The 19,441-nt window shown below is 33.7% G+C and overlaps 2 protein-coding genes across 2 annotated transcripts in view; both read left to right on the top strand.

The window, feature by feature from the left end:
- LOC130614398 (cleavage and polyadenylation specificity factor subunit 1-like) overlaps positions 1-18,517 on the top strand; it is a 52,565-nt gene extending 34,048 nt beyond the window's left edge. The window contains exons 23-41 of the mRNA XM_057435829.1: positions 81-185; positions 300-479; positions 1,186-1,354; positions 1,659-1,796; positions 2,351-2,503; positions 6,050-6,166; positions 6,494-6,584; positions 6,817-6,901; positions 7,151-7,292; positions 8,093-8,161; positions 8,352-8,435; positions 12,827-12,970; positions 13,060-13,092; positions 14,057-14,123; positions 14,308-14,355; positions 15,241-15,387; positions 15,832-15,961; positions 16,328-16,466; positions 18,250-18,517. Coding sequence (XP_057291812.1) covers positions 81-185; positions 300-479; positions 1,186-1,354; positions 1,659-1,796; positions 2,351-2,503; positions 6,050-6,166; positions 6,494-6,584; positions 6,817-6,901; positions 7,151-7,292; positions 8,093-8,161; positions 8,352-8,435; positions 12,827-12,970; positions 13,060-13,092; positions 14,057-14,123; positions 14,308-14,355; positions 15,241-15,387; positions 15,832-15,961; positions 16,328-16,466; positions 18,250-18,297 — 2,089 coding nt within the window. The 3' untranslated portion in view covers positions 18,298-18,517. The remainder of the gene's footprint in view (positions 1-80; positions 186-299; positions 480-1,185; positions 1,355-1,658; positions 1,797-2,350; positions 2,504-6,049; positions 6,167-6,493; positions 6,585-6,816; positions 6,902-7,150; positions 7,293-8,092; positions 8,162-8,351; positions 8,436-12,826; positions 12,971-13,059; positions 13,093-14,056; positions 14,124-14,307; positions 14,356-15,240; positions 15,388-15,831; positions 15,962-16,327; positions 16,467-18,249) is intronic.
- LOC130614396 (uncharacterized) lies at positions 8,442-12,275 on the top strand. The gene has a single exon (XM_057435826.1). The coding sequence runs from the start codon at positions 9,171-9,173 to the stop codon at positions 10,656-10,658; it is 1,488 nt and encodes a 495-aa protein (XP_057291809.1). The 5' UTR covers positions 8,442-9,170; the 3' UTR covers positions 10,659-12,275.
- Positions 18,518-19,441: the final 924 nt, after the last annotated feature.

Below are 19,441 nucleotides of genomic sequence, written 5' to 3'. Positions count from 1 at the left end.
GGATAATAATGTTGAATATATTTTATTACTTTGTAATAATTATAAATTTATCAATAACAAACCAGGAAAATTTATCTTAGGTCATTAACAATTGAAGATGAGGAAGAAATGTTATATGGTGAATCCTCTGCTCTCCCTCACCCCGATGTTCAACAAGCTCAGCTTGCTAATATACGAAGGAGAAGGTTAATTATACTTGCTGTATTAGAATCTCGTCAACAAACCATAATCCTAAGGGCTTCTTACATGAAAATAATCATGATTATTTAGAATAAAGTTTATTTTTATTTTAACTGTAGTTTTGCCTTCCAAGGACCAGCTAGAACGAACCAAGATACGTACTGGTGTGTGATTTGTCGCGAGAATGGAGAATTGCAAATATATAGCCTGCCAGAGTTCACACTGGTTTTTACATGTAATGAGTTTTCAAATGCTCCCAAAGTACTAGCCGATAGTGGTGATGTACCAAAGAAACTTAGGTGATTATTTTAATATTTAAAACAGAGATTAAAAAATTATCCATGAGTTAAGTAATAAAACCCTCACAAAATCAGAATCTTTTTCTCGGTCCACATTTACCAGCTATTGCTATGAAAATTTTTCAAAATTAGATTCCAAAAATATTTTTAATAGAAAGTTACCAAATAGAACAACAATAAAAATCACCAAGTTATAGCTCTATTGAAGCGGTATTTTAGGATATAATTAAAAAAAATAGAAAAAAGCCTATTTATGCTTTAAGTGGAATCCATCCAAATTTTAACGAGCTTACTGCTAATTTTAACACCTATTATACCTACTATATCTACCTAAAAACCTTTAAACAAGAAAGGTAGATATGTAAAAAAAGTATCGCCAAAAAAATGAATGTTTCAGCCTTCGACAGGCCTAAAACTTGGTGACTTATAATATTTTTCTGCACTGTTCTTAAAGATAATATTATAAGGGATAATAAGATAGGAAACACTTACAAATTTATATGCTAGCGATCCAATGGACTCATAGCGGTGAGTGGTAAAAGCATGTGTTTCGAGAAAAGGTATGCATCATGATGGCAAAATTACTGATGTCACCAAATTTTACCCAAAATGTCTAGTATAAATAAGATTGAGATCTAGGAAAGAATGTGTTCATGTTCTTATTCTGTTTAATAACTCTAAGCTAAAATGTTTTGTTATCTTGCAGTGCCATGTCTAAAGGTATCGAAGTTAAGGAAATAGTGATGGTTGGAGTTGGTAACAAAAAGAGAAGACCGTTACTGTTCACTATAATTGACCAAGATCTAGTAATTTATGAATGTTTTTCTTACAACAAACATATCGATAGTGGTCACCTTGGAATTAGATTTAAGAGGGTAAGTTGCTGGAAATCATTTGTTTACTGACAGCGGTACTGTCAATCATAGAATAAACTAGATTTTATTATTTTAAACAAAACAAAGGTTTATTATTAAACAAGTTAAAAATAATTATTGAATTGGAACACCAAAGCAAAGAGCTATTAGTTATTGTTTGCAGATATTGTATTTTTGTTAGAGGGAACGCTTACCTTCATACATAGATGTTTTTTTTACTTGAATGCATAATAGAGTAGTTTTAGATGACTTCCAAGACAAGACTTACAAAAATAAATAATAATTTTATGCATCTCCATATTAGTTAGAAACTCACATTTTAATGCGTATGAAAGAAGAAATGAAATTAGCAGAAATGGCTGATGTTGCATCAAGTGAAAAGAAGAAAGTAAAGATCCCGCGTCTCCGTGTTGTATATGATGTTTCAAGCTATAAAGTTGGAGTAAGTAGATGTAAGATAAACTGTAAATGGCCAATTAAGCACCAATAATGCTTATCTTCAACTTTGGGACACTAGATGGGTACTGATTTAAGCGATAGAGAGGGGTTCCTTATTAAAACATTAGAACCAACTTGTTGTTTCTTCTTTTAGGATACATTTTACTTTTTGTGCGTCCCATATTATTGTTCAATAGCAAGTTCAATTCGCTGTTCAAATTAACCAGAGACATAACACAGTGTTTCATGAATAAGAACTCTATTATGGCTCTGGTTAATTTGAACAGCGGATGCTTATTTAATGTTTCGCTTTAAGCATGGGCGCTTAATCATTTGCTTGCGATATGATGCTTCTCCATTTGACATTCTATAAATTTAGTAAAACAAGAATATGCTATTTCAAACAGGAATTTCAGATTTCACATAAAATATGAGATTTTATGGTGATGGGTAATAGTAGGGAGAGTGGGCTTAAATACGTTATGCTATGAAATCCCCTATTCCCGCACATATGGTAAACAGATTAGTTCTCAAGTAAAATTAATCTTTCACGTTCAGATATTCGTGTGTGGAATGCATCCATATTGGTTGTTTGTCACGTCAAGAGGTATTGTGAATGGTCATCCAATGACTGTGGATGGGGCTGTGACGTCATTTGCCTCATTTAACAACATCAATTGCCCCAAAGGCTTTTTATATTTTAACAAACTGGTAAGAAAAAAAAAACAGTTTATATACACTGGAAATAGTAAAGCGATTATTTACTTGAGTTTTATCACATATTGCAGTTTTATTTGCCTCGTTTAGCTGAGTCAAGGCTTTTCTCGACAAAGAAGATATACTACTACAGCTATTTTTGAAAGAAAAGAACATATCCCCTTTGCCTGTCACAAATGAAGGCGGATGGATGATAAGCCTGTGGAAAAATCCACTTAAGCAGAAGGCCAATGCAAAACATCCGTCAATTATATTTTGATGACGTCAGCATTAATCCATCGATGCACAAAATATTTTTTGAGAAATTCGTTAACTCGCTGTCTTTATTTTGCCTTTAGCTAACGTTTAAGGGAATAGAAGTGTTTTAAAATTTTGGTGACCTTAGCGAAGACCCACCAAAAAATATGGAATGCCCCTTGCGGGCTCTTTTTCTCTTGTTGACAATCTCGCTTACTATTAATATAGGCAATAAGAGGTTTCCATTTGTAAGCATGGCCAGAAATTAAATTTTGTCCAAGGTTTTAGCTGCGAAAACACACTATGTTCCATTGTTTTAAGGAGTTATTGAGTAGATTGTTCATAGACTGGCGAGTAATTACATATTTATAGCTAGGACTGCAAGCCAGAACCGTTTTACAGGAATTCTTCCATGCAAAATCAAATGAATAAGTGAATAATAATATATTTCATTTTGCCTACTTTTTAATATTTCTCTAGATATGTGAAAATAAAAATAATATAATTATACCCATAACACGCAGGATGAGCTTTAACGACGACCATTACAGTTTGCTTTTAATTCGCTAACAAATGCGATATATGTATGTGACCTAACGAGCAGAAACCAAGACCAGATTAACCACCGGGATGAACTAAAACCTATTAACAACCCATCATTCTCACTGTGCTTCAGACGCTAGTATGTATTTTTACTGAACATTTATTAACTCAAATTTCATTGCTTTTTTAATTGATCAATAGCATCACAATAAAGAAATACGAACATGTGAGGAACGGCTTAGAAGGTAGTGCTATATGATAATAATATAGTTTGATAATACAAAAAAGCACAAAGTAAAACATCCCTTACGAAGATATCACTGTCAAACATATAGCTATTTTATCAACCTGCCACCCAGGACATCTTTAATCATTTCTTGAAATGGGACGTCAATGAAAAGATAAAATTCCGGAACTTATTGCAAAGGAAGGGAGAACACTTGAAAGTTCGTAACCACAAGCAATTGAGTAAGCCGTTTCTATGTATATAACATGCACTCCAAACTTGTTAAAATTGACTTGCAAATGTTCCACAGCGATCTTAGGATCTTACGTTATTTGGTTAAATCTAAATATCTTAAACGGAGCTAATTTTTCTGACTCAACTCCACGATCTTTCAGACATTTCCAGGTCGTGGATTATTCCATAATACGGACATTGTGATTGTGCAACCTCTTTCCCAGGGCTTTTACGCGTTTTTTATATCAGAGGGCGAAAAAGGTGCTGTGAACGAGCTTGAGGCTCTGTGGAACCAAAGTTGGTTGATTTATATGTGATGACTTTAAATAATGGCCGCCTCTCAGCACAGGTGTTTATTATCTCTCACCCCCTTCCATTTTCTTTTCTGAGAAATTTTTCTATGAGGTGTACAGGCTTTACACGATTTAAAGGGGTGCGGGTTGATCTTTCTAAGCAAGCTATGTTATTGTAATGTGTCCATTTCTAATAGAAACATAAGTGGTAAAGGAAGCCCGTAAACGAAGTTACGTAATTCACGTTTGCCAATAAAAGTATGAACAAGTTCTTATTAGATAGCAGGAATATACGCCATGATACTAACTGAAATACACTTTCTCCATAGATAACATTCTGTTTCTCCATAGAAGATAGCACACTGTTTCTCCATAGAAGATAACATTCTGTTTCTCCATAGAAGATAGCACACTGTTTCTCCATAGAAGATAACATTCTGTTTACCGTTCTTTTGAGAAAGTTTAGAATCACCAGGTGTACTAGACATCGCTTTTTGAGGTCGAGGAGTTGTGTTTTGCACGTGGTTGTTTTTGTGACACAAAGGCAAATTACGTATTTATATAAAACTGGTCGTTAGCCCGTGAAAAAATCCACAGGTTCGCCCGTCGCAGCAAAGCTATCATTTTGCGTGACAGACAGACGGACGGACGGACAGACGTATACGGGCATTATAATATATATAAATATGATTTAAAAATATGAAGATGAAGTTGCCGTGTCCAGGAAATACATCCCCTACAGAACAGAATTGAAACATTGTTATTACCCAATAGCTTATTAATTAAAATTTCGATATTATGATGGTTAAAAACTTTTATTGATTGTCGCCGCTACGCATGTTAAAATAGAATTTCATGCAGGTCACCTGGAGAGACGACGCTGAGGCATTCAGAGCTTTTCGGTTCACATTAATCCAATTAAATCGGGGAAAAGTCTAGTTTGACCTGACGAGCAGAAGAGCAGGCTAAGAGCAGAATATTGGCACCGATCTTATCTTCTATAGATTAAGACCATTCGGATGTCTTCTTTATTAGGTCTATAAAACTACTTTCAGGTTTGAATTGAGAGTCTAGCAATTTTGGAAAAATATTTTATATCTTTTCATAAAGAACTTTTTAGTTCTTCTCTTAAAAATTATTTTTGCTCATATTTTTATATATATTTAACAAGAGAATAATACCGACTTGAATATTACTTAAATCTGGTCTGTAAATCACGTATATGGAAAGCGGTATTATGATTTTTCTGGTTGGCGTGAAAGGAGCCCTGGAAGAAGGCTGTAAGTTTAAAAGTAAATTGCTAATGGAAAAAATTAGTGTTAGTTTTGCATGAAAGGATTCCTTTAACCCTATAGGCTTCTCCAAATTGAATCAAACTTAGCACATAGTACGTCACAAAAGGAACAAAATGGCAGCAATAAATTTTTGCTTACGTCAGCACATTTTCTGTGACGTCATCAAAAGCTTGAAATTTGTCCAAAATGCCACTATCTGCTCAAAATTCAATTTAGTTCTAGAGCGAATTTTTACATGCTGTTTGAAGTTTCTGAAATCTAAATAAAAGTTATTTAACATATTTTCTGTTTTTTACACAGTTTACATAAAAAACTGCCAAAAATTGCCCCGAAATCCGGTTTTTCCAAATATTCGGGTAAAATCCGAAAAAATCGGGAAATCGTATTAATCACGTGTCCCCAACATGCGAAATGATTCTCTTGATGAAACAAAGTTGTGTTGTAAGTTTCAAGTTCTAACGATAATCCTAATAAGAGTTATTATATTTTCCCCATTATAAGGGTTTCATAGACATTTTTATGGGTCCTAAAAATTTGGCATGCAGGTGTCTAATAGGTAAATATTGAAACTCAGTAAGTATCGTAGCCATGCAACCCCCCCCCCCCCCTGCGGACCGAATAGGGTTCAGTTCCAGTATTGATTGTATATGTTCTGATTTAACATGAACAGAAGCTAGTAAGCGTTAATAGAACTGGCAATGTTGATTTTTAGGATGAGTTAAGGATAGCTGTCTTACCATCTCATCTCACCTATGACTCACCATGGCCTGTTCGAAAGGTACCGTTAAGAATGACACCATATGATATTGCGTACGAGACAGAAGCCAAGGTAAAACATTATTTGTAATTGCATGTCCTGAAAGCTGGGGAAAAGGGTTGAACATTTTCATGTTGCCGTGTTGTGTGTTGCATTCTACACAGCAAATGTTATGTTATCTGCCCTATTTACTGTTAGTTTGCCTGTGAAGTGATAGAGAGAAATGCCTTTAGACTTTTGAAGAAAAGGTTGTAGCAAAGGACATTCTAAGGCGTACAATTCACATGGAAAACTGCGTGATAATTGAAAGCATTATGATTATGTTTGCAAGTACCTAAAGTGAAACCTTTTCACTAATGTTGGTAATTTTTTAATTTATTTCCTAATTTTATGGGACAGGTGTATGCTGTTGCTGTAGCTTATGGTGAAAACCACAAAAAATTACCTCGCTTTCATACAGAAGATCGAGAGTTTGATACTGTTGAGCGAGGTAAGTTTTACAACACGTACTTGTTTCTCTCCTTTGGTATAAGGGACGTAGCTAAACTCAGGAATGTTTGCTGTAATGATATATTATCACAGTCAAAGCGTCTGAACTTGCATTTTTTTTCTATTTCGCAATACTCTTAAGAATATTGTGTCTGTTTTTTAATAAATCACAATAACTACGATACATTGGAGAAATTGAACATTATTGTTGTAAATAACATTTTACATTTCAGAATCGAGGTACATTTACCCTCAAATTGATCGCTTTGTTATTGAATTAATATCACCAGTCAGTTGGGAAGTGATACCCAATTCAAGGTATGTGGAAATTTGTTTCATGTCTTTCACTGAAATACATCTCAGTCTTGTTTGCTGTTGAGAACGGCTGTGAAACATTTCTTTATAAGGTACCCTAACAGAGAAAATCTTTTTTAGATTTTTACCTCTTCGTCAATTAGTATGTCATTGACAAAGTGTACTTTAGTTAGGCTTTAAATGTGTTTTTTTATAAATAAAGTTTATAAATAAATGTACACTGGAATATTTGTTTGTTTGTTTAAAATTTAGGACAGTGTTGGAGGAGTTTGAGCACGTTACTAGTATTAAAGTTCTCCACCTGCAGAGTGAACTTGTTGATACTGGTTTGAAACAGTTTGTAGTGGTTGGAACCTCTTTCAATTACGGAGAAGACCTGGCTTGCAAAGGAAGGGTATATTTAAAAAAAATTCTAAATTAATTTACTAGCACAACGGTATTGGGTTTTAAATTTTAGAAGCGAAATTCAGTAAAAGCGAGATTTAGCAAAAGCGAGATTCAGCAAAAGCGAGATTCAGCAAAAGCGAGATTCAGCAAAAGCGAGATTTAGCAGAAACAAACCTTATAGCTTTAAGAAAATCAATGGTCAACGGAAAATTCCAAAAAGGATCTGAGCCGTTAAATGCACTATTACGACATTAGTTCACTGTTGGGAAAGGGGTTTGCATAGCATTTTTGCAATGTTCAGTATCCATGCTCTAAATAATGATACAGTGTTCCTAATAATAAAAATTAGAACATATTTTAGTCCTGTTAAATTTCGCAATAGAGCCATAGAATGCTGCGTCAAAATGTCTAATATAACTAGTAATAAAAAAAGACAATTGTTCTGTTTCGAAACATACATGAAATCTCAAACATAATGTATTGCTGTTGTATAAAATAATACGCTGGCTTTGATACTGTGTCTTTTTATTGAAATGCATTAAGATGATGATGATCGCTATGTTTCGCAGAGTAGCAAAATCAAAGAGAAATTTTTAAAACACTCAAGATGTTCCGAATTTATTCAATAGTTCCTTTCGATTAAATTTTTCCTATTGTGTGCACAAGTGTATGTCCTCTTTTTCTTTGTTATATGCATAAGTATTTGTCCTACGCATAGATGCTTTATTACATAGGAAGTTGGTAGTGTTTTATGGACTTTTTAGTATTTTCATATCATGTTCCATCGTATAATTTTTTTATTTCAAGATTCTGGTTTTTGATGTTGTGGAAGTGGTACCAGAACCTGGACAACCGTTGACGAAAACGAAATCGAAGGTACACTGGATTGGTTTAATCATCGTAACTATTTCTTTCTTATCTCCCATTGCCAAAGTATGTATGTAATGAATGCAAGTTCAATGTCGGTTTCTTTTCTCTGATCAAATAATATCAGACTTTAAAATATCAAAATGCCAAACAAATTTTACCACTTTTTGTAAATTTGTGCATTTTATTTCTAATACAGTGCTTATATAACAAAGAACAAAAGGGACCTGTCACCGCCATGTGTGCTTCCAGCGGGTATCTAATAGCAGCTGTTGGCCAAAAGGTAGTATATTGAATTTTTGGGACTTGAACCCTATATATAAAACGTGACTTTCTGCGTTAAAGTGGTTTGCCAAATGTAATCGGAAATCACGATTATATAGTCGATGACAGTTAAAAACTCATTTAAACAATTGTCTGTCTGTAACAGGCAAAAGTACCCCCTTTTTAAACTATTCTGCGTTTTATGGAATTCTTGTGTACATTTTTGGTTCGACCAAATCAATATTATAAAGCAATTTCATTAGCTAGGAATTCTAGCTATTGTATTCTAAATCTAATTCACCGTGACGGGTTTTTAAACCACGGGCAATGTAATTGGTATGTCATAAATTATGTACAGACACAGGCACAGACAATTAAACACTGTTTTTGTTGTTGTCTACTTCGTTTTATTTGATTTTTCGAGATTTATTAATAAAACTGACAACAACCGTTCTATGATAAAGAGCACAATAAATTTTAGAAAGTTTTTTTCTAAATCGGTTCTTCCCCAGGTTGAAATAACTAATTTCGAATTAAAACGCTTACGCAACTACTAAAATCATAATAGCAACTTCACATGTAAACAATTCATGGAATATTTTAACTCTTGATGCGATTTTCGATTAATCAGAGCGTATAGAATTGTTCGAAGTTTTATTTTCTGAGAATCTTTTGGATCTTGCAATTCACCGTTCCCGTAAAAGAGAGTTTTCGCAATGCATTGTGGTAAATGTAGTCAAAAACATAAACAATCATGGAGGCGTCAGGAGAAAAAACACTTAATACAGATATTTTATCAGCTTGTTCAACACCTAAAAACAGCTTTTTTCAAAGCTTTACTTCACCAAACAACATCGAAGTTTCCTTAGACAATTTATCTACAGATTTCACCGTAGAGAATGCTACAAACATTGGGAATTTGCCAGGAACTTCAACAACAAACGCTGCAGCTGGGGGAGGATTTACATGTTGTGTACCTTTATGTTACAACAACTCAAAAAGAAACAGAGAATTGTCGTTTTACGTCATTCCAAAAGATGAAGGTTTAAGAAAGACTTGGCTTTCAAAAATAAGTAGAAAAAACTTTAAACCAACATCAGGCCATAGAGTATGCTCTGCTCATTTTGAAGGTGGTAAAAAAACGTACATGAACAATATTCCAACGATTGTACCAAAAACTATAGCACCTACACCGGTTAAAAAAAGAAACACCATGACTAGTCTTGGTTTAAAAAGAAAGCTACCTTCCCCTGAAAAACCTAAAGAGATAAATTCTTTACAAACAGAAGTTGATGAAAATAAATTTACAGTGGACAGATTTAAACACAACACTGCACATTTTAAATTTTACACTGGTTTTAAAAGCTACCAAATGTTTAAACTTGTACTTGAATATTTACAACCAGCTGCTGACTCTCTAATATACTGGGGATCAAATACTAACATTGAAAACACAAAAACCTATAATGGTAAACGTGGGCGATCCAGAGCTACAACAGCTGAAACAGAATTTTTTATGATTCTTATTAGACTTCGCTGTGGATTTCCTATTGAAGATATGGCAATACGATTTAACATGTCGACTAGTAATGTAAGTCGAATATTCATTACTTGGATAGACTTTTTGCACACTCAACTGAGAGTACTTCCTATATGGGCTTCAAAAAAAACAGTAGCAGAGACAATGCCAAAATGTTTTAAAGATTTATATCCCACAACACGTGTTATAATAGACTGTACAGAAATATTTACAGAGATGCCTTCTTCATACCGCAGCCAATCAGCTACTTTTTCCAGCTATAAACATCACAACACTGCTAAAGGATTGGTAGGGATTGCACCAAGTGGAGCAGTTACATTCGTATCTGATTTATATGCTGGAAGAAGTAGTGACCAAAAAATTACTCGACACAGTGGAATTTTAAATTTATTAGAACATGGTGACTCGTTAATGGCTGATCGAGGATTCGATATTGAAGAGGATTTACCTGATGGAGTAACTCTTAATATACCTGCGTTTCTAAAAGGTAAAACACAACTAGATTTGGGAGAAGAACTTGAAACTAGAAGAATTGCTTCTGTAAGAGTTCATGTGGAGAGAGCAATTAATCGAGTTAAAAACTTTAGAATTTTACAGTCAATATTTCCATTGTCAATGGCACCTGATTTAAATAAAGTCTGGGTAATTTGCTGTTATTTAGTCAATTTTCTTCCACCACTTATAGCACAGAATGAGGAATAAACAATATATATATACGAATATAAAATGTATATAAAAATATATATGCTATGTATCTTTAAATATTTCGTTGGACATAAAGTCAAAATAAAATTTTGTCAGACATGGTAACCAATTCGTGTTCCATTTTTCACTCTCAAACTTTAAAGTTTCAATGTGCATAAATTTTTCAGTATAAACTATAAAATCCAATTCACTAATTCCAGTTACTGCCATGACACCTTGGCACTGAAAATAACATATGTGACTCCGTTTAAGTTTGGGTTCTTCATCACACATTTGCAAAAAAAAACTTTTGTCGCCACATGCTTCTTCGATCGTCAAATCTTTTTTTGAAAAAGGGCATTTAACTTCAATTGCTTTTGTTTCGCTAACAATTCCATCTGGACTGCAACCCAACCAAGGCCATTTAGGATTTATAAAAAAACCACATTTTTCCACAGTAACTTCTTTTGCTAATTCATATTTTTTTACTGCAATACTTTCCGTAGAAATTCCATAATTACAGGCTTCTGAAAAAAAAGACTTATTTTGACACAAAATCTTTTTCAACAATGAAGTTGGAAAGACCCCTTTACGCCTGTTTATTACACTTCCAAAATTAGATGCAGTTAACCTTTTTTTTCGTTCTGCAAACCACGCTTTGCTATTAGATTGCTTTATCGTTTTCTCTTCAATAGTCTTAATTTCTTTGCATGTTACACTCAAATGATTTTTCACGAAATTAAGATTAAGCTCTGTCAGCAGGGTACTTTCAATATCAAAATTAAAGTTTTCAATGAGTTCATTAATATGTTTTCTAACTGGTGCATTTTCCTCTGCTTCCATCTCACAGTTTGTCACAGATGTTGTGAAAAAGAGCAAGGCTCATAGTCATTTCCTTGTAGCAAAGTAGCCATTGTTACTCCTTGTTTAAGTTTTAATAAGTTCCCACTAAGCTGCTTCATTTTTTCACTTGACGGTTCTCTTGCAAATAACGGTGTCGAACAGTGCTTTCGGTCACCAGTAACTATTGGTCTTTTGCGACTTTTATTTTTGTCCTTTTCAAAATCAGCCTTTTCAAACTGCAAGTTTGAAAATAAAATAGCCTCAGAGTTCGCAGCTTCACCAGGTACATGCCACTGTTGCAAAACATCTGTACATACTTTATCATCAGGAACACTTTTCAGTTCTAGTTCCCTGTAATCTACAAGCTGGTAAAGGACTGCAGCGACATGCTTACAACAACCCCCTGCTCCAGCTTTGCAGTTGCATTTAGCATATAAAACATCTCCAGATTTTTGACAAAGGTGAATGTACACGCTGTATTGAATTTTCTTCATGGAGGCTGTTGCCAGGCATTTAACAATAAACAAACTTGTATTTGCAACAATATTTGGTTTTACTCTGACCTTCTTCACGAAATGCTCTTTAAATAACCTGTATCCCAGAATTTTGTGCTTAATTGCACCTCTAGATTTATTATCCACTTCTAAAGTATCTTCTACCATATACTTTTGTAGTTTTTTATGAGAAATGGCAGGCAAAAGAGATAAGTCTTTGGACCATTCTTTTATACTACAGGTCAGTTCCTCTTCTTCGTCTCTTTCAATTTCCTGATTTGAAATTTCTCTGAAAACTGGCCTTGATACCGTGCTAGAGCTTTGAGAAAAGCTAGGCTCAAGGGCAGTATCATTATCCGTAAAAAATATACTTAAATCTTCATTAATATCCATTATAAGTTGTCGTTTCACTATCCTTCCCTCAAATAAGCCTTTTTCTACTTTGTTTTGTTAAACACTTGATTAATCTATTACAGAGATAAAGGTTTTACAAAGAGCTATGATCATGGAGATAATTATTTTGTAACAAAACATGATTATTCTCCACAATATATTGCTACGGTTATTTAATTGTTATACGCAAGCAATTTTTTTTAATTTCGGCTTTTTTTCTTGACTTCAAGTACCACAATGCATTGCGCATCTCACTATTTATGGGAACGGTGAATTAAAGGAATATAACTTGTAAATTTTGAAATTTCATTTTTACAAAATGTTATGTGTTTTTTTTTAACATGATCTCAACTTAGCTGAGATTAGGAACATAAAGTTTTTTCGTACATCATTATCCTGCGTTTTGCATTTTAGATATAATATATATTTATTTATGTCTTCGTTTTTTATTCTTAGATTTACGCGTATTCATTTAAAAATGCTGATCTCGTTGGAGTAGCCTTTGTGGATTCACAAGTCTTTACCGTTAACCTGTTCAGTCTTCGAAATATCATTGTCGCTGCTGACATATCGAGAAGTATCTCTCTTATAAGATTCCAGGTATTCCTGCTGGACGGTTTGTTTATTTTATCAATGTTTACGTCCCCCTTTCTTCTTGTTTTTAAGGTGATCGAGAATTTCTTTTTTAGACCAATCATAAATCTCTGGCATTAGTTAGTAGAGTAAGTTTTTTTCATATTTTAATGTTCACATTAAGAACCGAACATTAAGAACCGAAGATTTTGATGGAAAATATTCCAGCGTTAAAAAATTGCGGCCTGATTTTTAGCATTTCGGCGGACAAATTTCCGACAAAGTATAGAGTTTTTAAAAAAGTATTTTAAACTTTAAATCGGAATATAACTGCTTTTTAGTTGTTTTTTTTTCATCATTATAACACAACAAATTTTCAAAAGGAATATTTAATAGGGAGTTACTTTGATAGGCTTTACAATCATGTTGTTGCTACAATCTTTTGCGAAGCACTAAATTTCTAAATAGGAAAAAATAGCTACGATGAAATTATCTTCCCTATGTGTAAAGAAATGATTCCGTTATTTTTCTGTAGCACAACCAAATCGTTAGCTAATGAACTTTGTGGCAGTGGATGTTTTACGTTCTTGGGAAAGGCACTTTAAATATTCGAAATGTAACATTAAGACGCTTATCTCTTTATTAATAATACCCGAAAAATCCACGGGTTACTGATTGGTATTTTATACTAGTTAGTAACCCAATATAGCAGACATTAGTTCTGTATTTTGTTGTATGAGACCTTGCAAAAATGCATTGTCGTCATCATCATGCATTTCATTTATTTCATTTCATTATCATGCATCAGAATTTTTAAATAAATCAGGGTTTTGTTCTTAAATCCACTATTTTAAGCACCCGGGGCTCGTACTGTTTTAATTCAGTACTATTTTAATCCCGAGATGTATCTCTACGATTAAACTATTCCCCAAAGTGCTTTCTTCAGTCAACGCCCTTCCAAATTTTAAAACGAGTCTTTTTGGTAAAGATGTCGAGTCCGAGTCAACAATCGTTTTCAGTTACCACAAAGAGTTAAAGACAGGTTTATTGTAAATAAATTATTAAAGAAGTTACTACTTCTCAGGTTAGTGAGGCGTTTGATTTTTTTTGTAGGATAGCAAACCATTAGAAGCATATTCTTCAGAATTTTTCGTTGATGGATCACAGATAGGATTTGTAGGTATGAATTTAATACCTTCTTTCAAAAGTACTCTTTATGGAAGTTAAAACTGTTTGCGAATTGCACGACTAACACGAGGCGATGACAATAGGTGGAGGGTTACATGATAACGTGATACAATTGTTCAGCTGTTTTCTACAAGGTGACTTATGTGTATTTATTTTATGCTACTTTTTTCATATAGTTTGCGATGCAGAAAAGAATGCTCTCATATTTGCTTATCAACCTGAAGGTAGGATTTGTTTCGAATCTAATTTGTGTTTTCGGTCTGTATCAAAATTTTCTTTCGTAAATATTGAAAATGAGATGCTTAAAATGGCTGCTATCACAAACGGTGGTTCTGCATTTTTCTTTCCACAGCCAATGTATTCCGTGTAATGTAAGAAGGGTGGGTAGAAGGGTATAAAACTTAAAATTAGTATCAAAACCATGAGTTACGCAATTTTGAGGGGCAAGTATAAAACACAATGTTAATATATGATTTTCACTGCATTATGTTGGTGGGTTTATGTCAAAAAATTTGTCGTGTTACCACACATCTGTGCAATAGGTAACATTCTATCACAACAAGAATATAATTTAGTATGATTACTGCATTCTGATTGGCTGAATACAAAAATGTTAACTTCGATTTGTCGTGTGGCAGCACGAAGGAAATTTATCTTATTACCAGTAACAAGTTACAAAATTTCTTAACAGATTTATGTTAATTACTATCGCCTAAGAATATTAACTTGTGTCGTCAGTGCTCACAATTTTTTTTCTTAATCGCAACATTATTTGTGTTGCCAATAACAAGGACAAATCTGAATACAGTAATTATAACATATTATTTTCTTGTTGTAATGTAATGTTACCTGTTGTGCAGATGTGTGATGACACGATATTTTTAGGACGATTGTAACAAAATTTGTTTCTATCGCTTGAAAATATCGTGTCGTGTCCCCATGAGATTTTACAACTTGAATAGAAATTTATACTTGAATATGTAATTATAGATACAGTGGCTGAAGTCCGCCCATTGATTAGTTTGCTGAAAATATTCTCTCATTATATTTGTTTACTTTTTTTCTTATTATATTTTTTGTTTAGTTTTAATTTTTTCTTTTTTTCATAGCGTTGGAGAGTTTTGGCGGCCAGCGGTTATTGTTAAAAGCCGACATAAACGTTGGTTGTCATGTCAACACAATGTTTCGAATAAAAGTAGCACAAGACGAAGCAACACTTAGTAAAGTTCCCGACCAAAGACAAGTGACATTTATGCGTATGATATGTTTTTGTTTTTCAACTTTTTCTCCACGACCTGGATATTTCTTCAAGTTTGGACATTTTTGTAGAAAAATTTTATGCCGAAGTTGATTTTGCGAAAAGGGTCCAAAGTCGCAAAAAAAATTTTCTTAAGGTAACAATTCTGGAAATTTCTAAAACCCAATACCTACATGTTTACCAGGCAAGTTCGATAAATTTCTCAATCTCTTGAACACCTCACGAGGTAGCAGTTAGCAGAATTTTGACTTAGGTCTTAGTGAACAAGTAAAAAAAAATCCTTAGAATTTACTTTGGCAGATCTCGCCTTTTGACATATTAACAGGGAGTTTCACAATTTCATTTTTTTAATACTTATTTGCTGTCTTGAAAGTCCTAATGTGTTTCACTTTGCTTTTCGTAAATTCGAATCTTGCATGATAAAAAATGTTTTGTTTTTTAGCGACGTTGGATGGTAGCATATGTTCTATACTTCCTTTACCGGAGAAACCGTATCGACGTTTGCTGATGCTGCAAAATAAATTAACAGAATGCCTCCAACACAAAGCTGGATTAAACCCGAGAGCATTTAGGTTAGTGAGCTGTTCTGTTATTTTTTTATATTTTTTAACTTATTAATACCAAGGAGGTTCTAGCTCCTTTAAATTTGTTATTTCATATACGTTTTAAGCAATCCTTTTCAAATCTCAAATTAACTGTGCAATATTTTTCACAGTATTTTTTGTCATTTTGAGAATGTTTTCTCACTATTATGAGTTTAGTGGTCACATGACACTTATTGCTTATCACGATTGGGTTTACAACAGGAAGACATAATTTTTAAATATATTTTCCCATTTGTGCGCAATAGTTTTGATGTTTTTCTTTTGATTTAATTTCTTTTTTTTGAACGGCTATGCATCCCCTCCGTATCCTGTAAAGTAATTTTTTCCATTCAGAGCACTGAATGTTCCATTACGTCCATTAACAAACGCTCAGAAGAACATACTAGATGGTCAGTTGTTATCCAAGTATGTCCACTTGAATTTTACAGAACGATTTGAGATCGCAAAAAAGATGGGAACGACAGCTGCACAGGTATGCAGATTTTTATAAGAAGACCCATTTTTAATTCAATCCCCAGTCCTCAGCACATGATTGTTTATAAAAAAAAGTGTACAAAATATTCAATATTAAAAAGGGAAATTTTTTTTCCGGAAGTTGTATTTCCGGAATCACAAAAAATAGATTTTGTACTAGAAATTACTTTTGCGAATTTAGAAAATTCGAATTTTTAGCGAGAATTTATATTTGCGATTGCAAATATTACAATTAAGTGTGGATGACAGTAAAGCTAAGGAAGTATTTTTGCCATTAAAATCCAACAATCGAAAAAATGTTTTTTGCAGGAATTTTTTTATTCGTGTATTACAGAAAATCAAATTTTTCACGAGAATTTAATTTCGCGAATTCGATAATAATTCGCGAAATTCGCGAAATTTTATTCCAACGAAAATTTATTCCCACGAAAATTCCTTCCCTTAAGGTAGTCGTTAGCCGTGAAAAATCCATGCAAAATTACCTATCACGTTAAAATAGAAAAAACCATATCGGATTTGTTATTGGTAGCATGAAGATTTCGTGCGTGTTTTAGCATGGCCGGGTTTTGGCCGACAGACAAACAACGGCTATTAATATAAAGACTAGCTGGAGGACCCGGTGTCGAAACGCTGGATAAGCCACTGTGTCACACATTCAGGTGGAGCGCTTTAGTACAGGTCTGCAGTATGTCGTAAAAAGAGTAAAGCGAACACAATATTGGTGTTCCGGTGTAATATATTTTTCAAAAAATAACTTTCCTGCAACTTTAGCCGAAATAGAACAGAGTTTACAACCCAGTGTCACCAACTCGTGATATTTGCAAAATTGTCAGTGTAGATAAGAGCACCACCTACAGGCTGTGATTACAAAATTAATTGCAGTTACTAAATAAACAAAATAAATGGAGACTGTTATTGAATCAATAAACTTTAGACTTTTGCCAAAGTTTATATTACAGTAAAAGGTGTAGCTACCAACCTGCATTTAATATAGGTAACATTTGAAAGTTTTGTTCCAGTTAACTGTATTATTAGGCTTCATGATTCCGTAACTGGACGCGTCTTTTGCGGACAGACAAACAAAATACCGCTACAGTATTCTCTCCAATTAACGGACACTTTGGTCATACACGGATGGTGTCCGCTAATTTGAGAGTATACTCTATTATTGTGGAGATGTGCCGACAAGCTGCATTATGCGATTAATGTATAACTAGCCCGGGCGTATCCACAATTTTTCAGTTGGACGGACCAGAATATATATATATATCCCAAACTTATAGACCTTTTTTCGTATTAAGCTACTAGGGACCATATATAATCCTAGTAGGACTTTTTACAAATTTCAACCGTCCGAATTGGCTAAATTACTCTCCAAATTTTTGAACAAGCAAAATTGCATCGAAAAAGACGAAGCCATACCAAACAATAGTGTTGAGTCTAAAGTGCACCTTTTTTGTTTCTTTATATTTCGGTGGTCCGATTGCTACCATCAGAAGAACAAAGAATATGACTGCAAAATATTGAAAAAAACACACATAGTTTAGAAAAGAAATTACAATTCGTTTTTTTGCGTGCTTTTATCTGACGTACCTTTTAACCTTTTAACAAGGTAATTCTTTTTACAGTACTCAACAACTCTGAAAAATCCCGTGCCACTACACTGGTACCTCTCAGTAGCATCACTATTCTCATAAAAAAGCCGGCTACACGAGTCCATTCTGCTAACTAAAAAACAACTATTCGAATTGTTAATTTTTTCCAATAATAACTTTGTTTAGATTCTGGACGATATGATGGATATGGAACGCGCATGCACGCACTTTTAAGTAGATCAACATCCCATGATGAATAAAGACTTCTACAAAAGTAATACATCGTGTATTTCTATAACGACGTCGATTGGACGGCGCCGTCAGCATGGCGGTAAAAATAGTTTTGGCATTTCGCTCATTTATCGATATGAGAACAGCGTAAAAAGAAAGAAGCAATGTAAAAATTTTACATGTAGATATTTTCTTAGTTGTGTAGTAAATTTAAATCACATAATCTGTTTAATGCCTTGGAATCTATAATCCCAACATCGCACGTTTTTGTGATTTCGGCAGTAGCACCATTTTCTTTCACATGTTAATATTTTTCTTAAAACGTCGAATATTCTTTTTATATACTGGTGTGGCGTAGAAGTGGTATATGAGAACTGTAAGAAATTCGAGTAAGGAAGGTCGTTGATTTAAAACCGGTGAAAAAGAGCATCAGAAAGGTAGCTCTACTAACGGTGAATGAGACTTTGCGATCATTTTGCTCCATCCATAATGTAGATAGTATAATAGTCCGAAATAAAATTCAGTTACGAAACGTAGGTGAGTTTCCAGCAAGGGTGGTGCACTTATGATCGGCGAATTTCTATTTTCAGTTGCAGGCTTTAAGCCTGAAGTTTCTTATGTTTTTGCAATTAATATTTTTTTACACATAATTTTACAACAATAAGTAGAACATTATATGACTACGAGGGACTAATTTACGACATAACACAACATATTCCTAGCTAACGATTTAACAGTTCAACTTTGAAATTTTATGATCAACCACAATATCATCTCCTACATCGAACTTTTTATATAAACTTCTCGAACCTCTTAATCATATTAAACCAGATCTCAACAGAGCAAAACAAAGTTTTGTGCGTATATGTGTGACTGCAGTTGAAATGGGTATGTTCTTCTTATCCTCTATCATTTCCGAAAGCCGACTGTAAAAAGTGATGCATTCGCGACCCATGCTTCCGTGAATTGAAAATGTAAGCAGCGTGAAACTGCCATTATCAACACTCAAAATTCTACGATTGTATTTTCTTTTCTTCTCGTTCTCGTTCGAAATGAAAGATGCTGTAAAGTTTGGTTGCTGTACCTCGAGGCAGTGGAATCTCTACACAATAGAGCAACGCGAAAACAAAATTCTAAATTTTTAATG

This window comes from Hydractinia symbiolongicarpus, chromosome 11 (genome assembly GCF_029227915.1).
Source record: "Hydractinia symbiolongicarpus strain clone_291-10 chromosome 11, HSymV2.1, whole genome shotgun sequence".
Lineage (NCBI taxonomy): Eukaryota > Metazoa > Cnidaria > Hydrozoa > Anthoathecata > Hydractiniidae > Hydractinia > Hydractinia symbiolongicarpus.
Note: the sequence above shows the minus strand (reverse complement) of the source record. Positions and strands in the feature narration are given on the sequence as shown.

Bases quoted from the DNA above. Each gene is read 5' to 3' on its own strand.
- LOC130614396 (XM_057435826.1), top strand. From the start codon at position 9,171: ATGGAGGCGTCAGGAGAAAAAACACTTAATACAGATATTTTATCAGCT.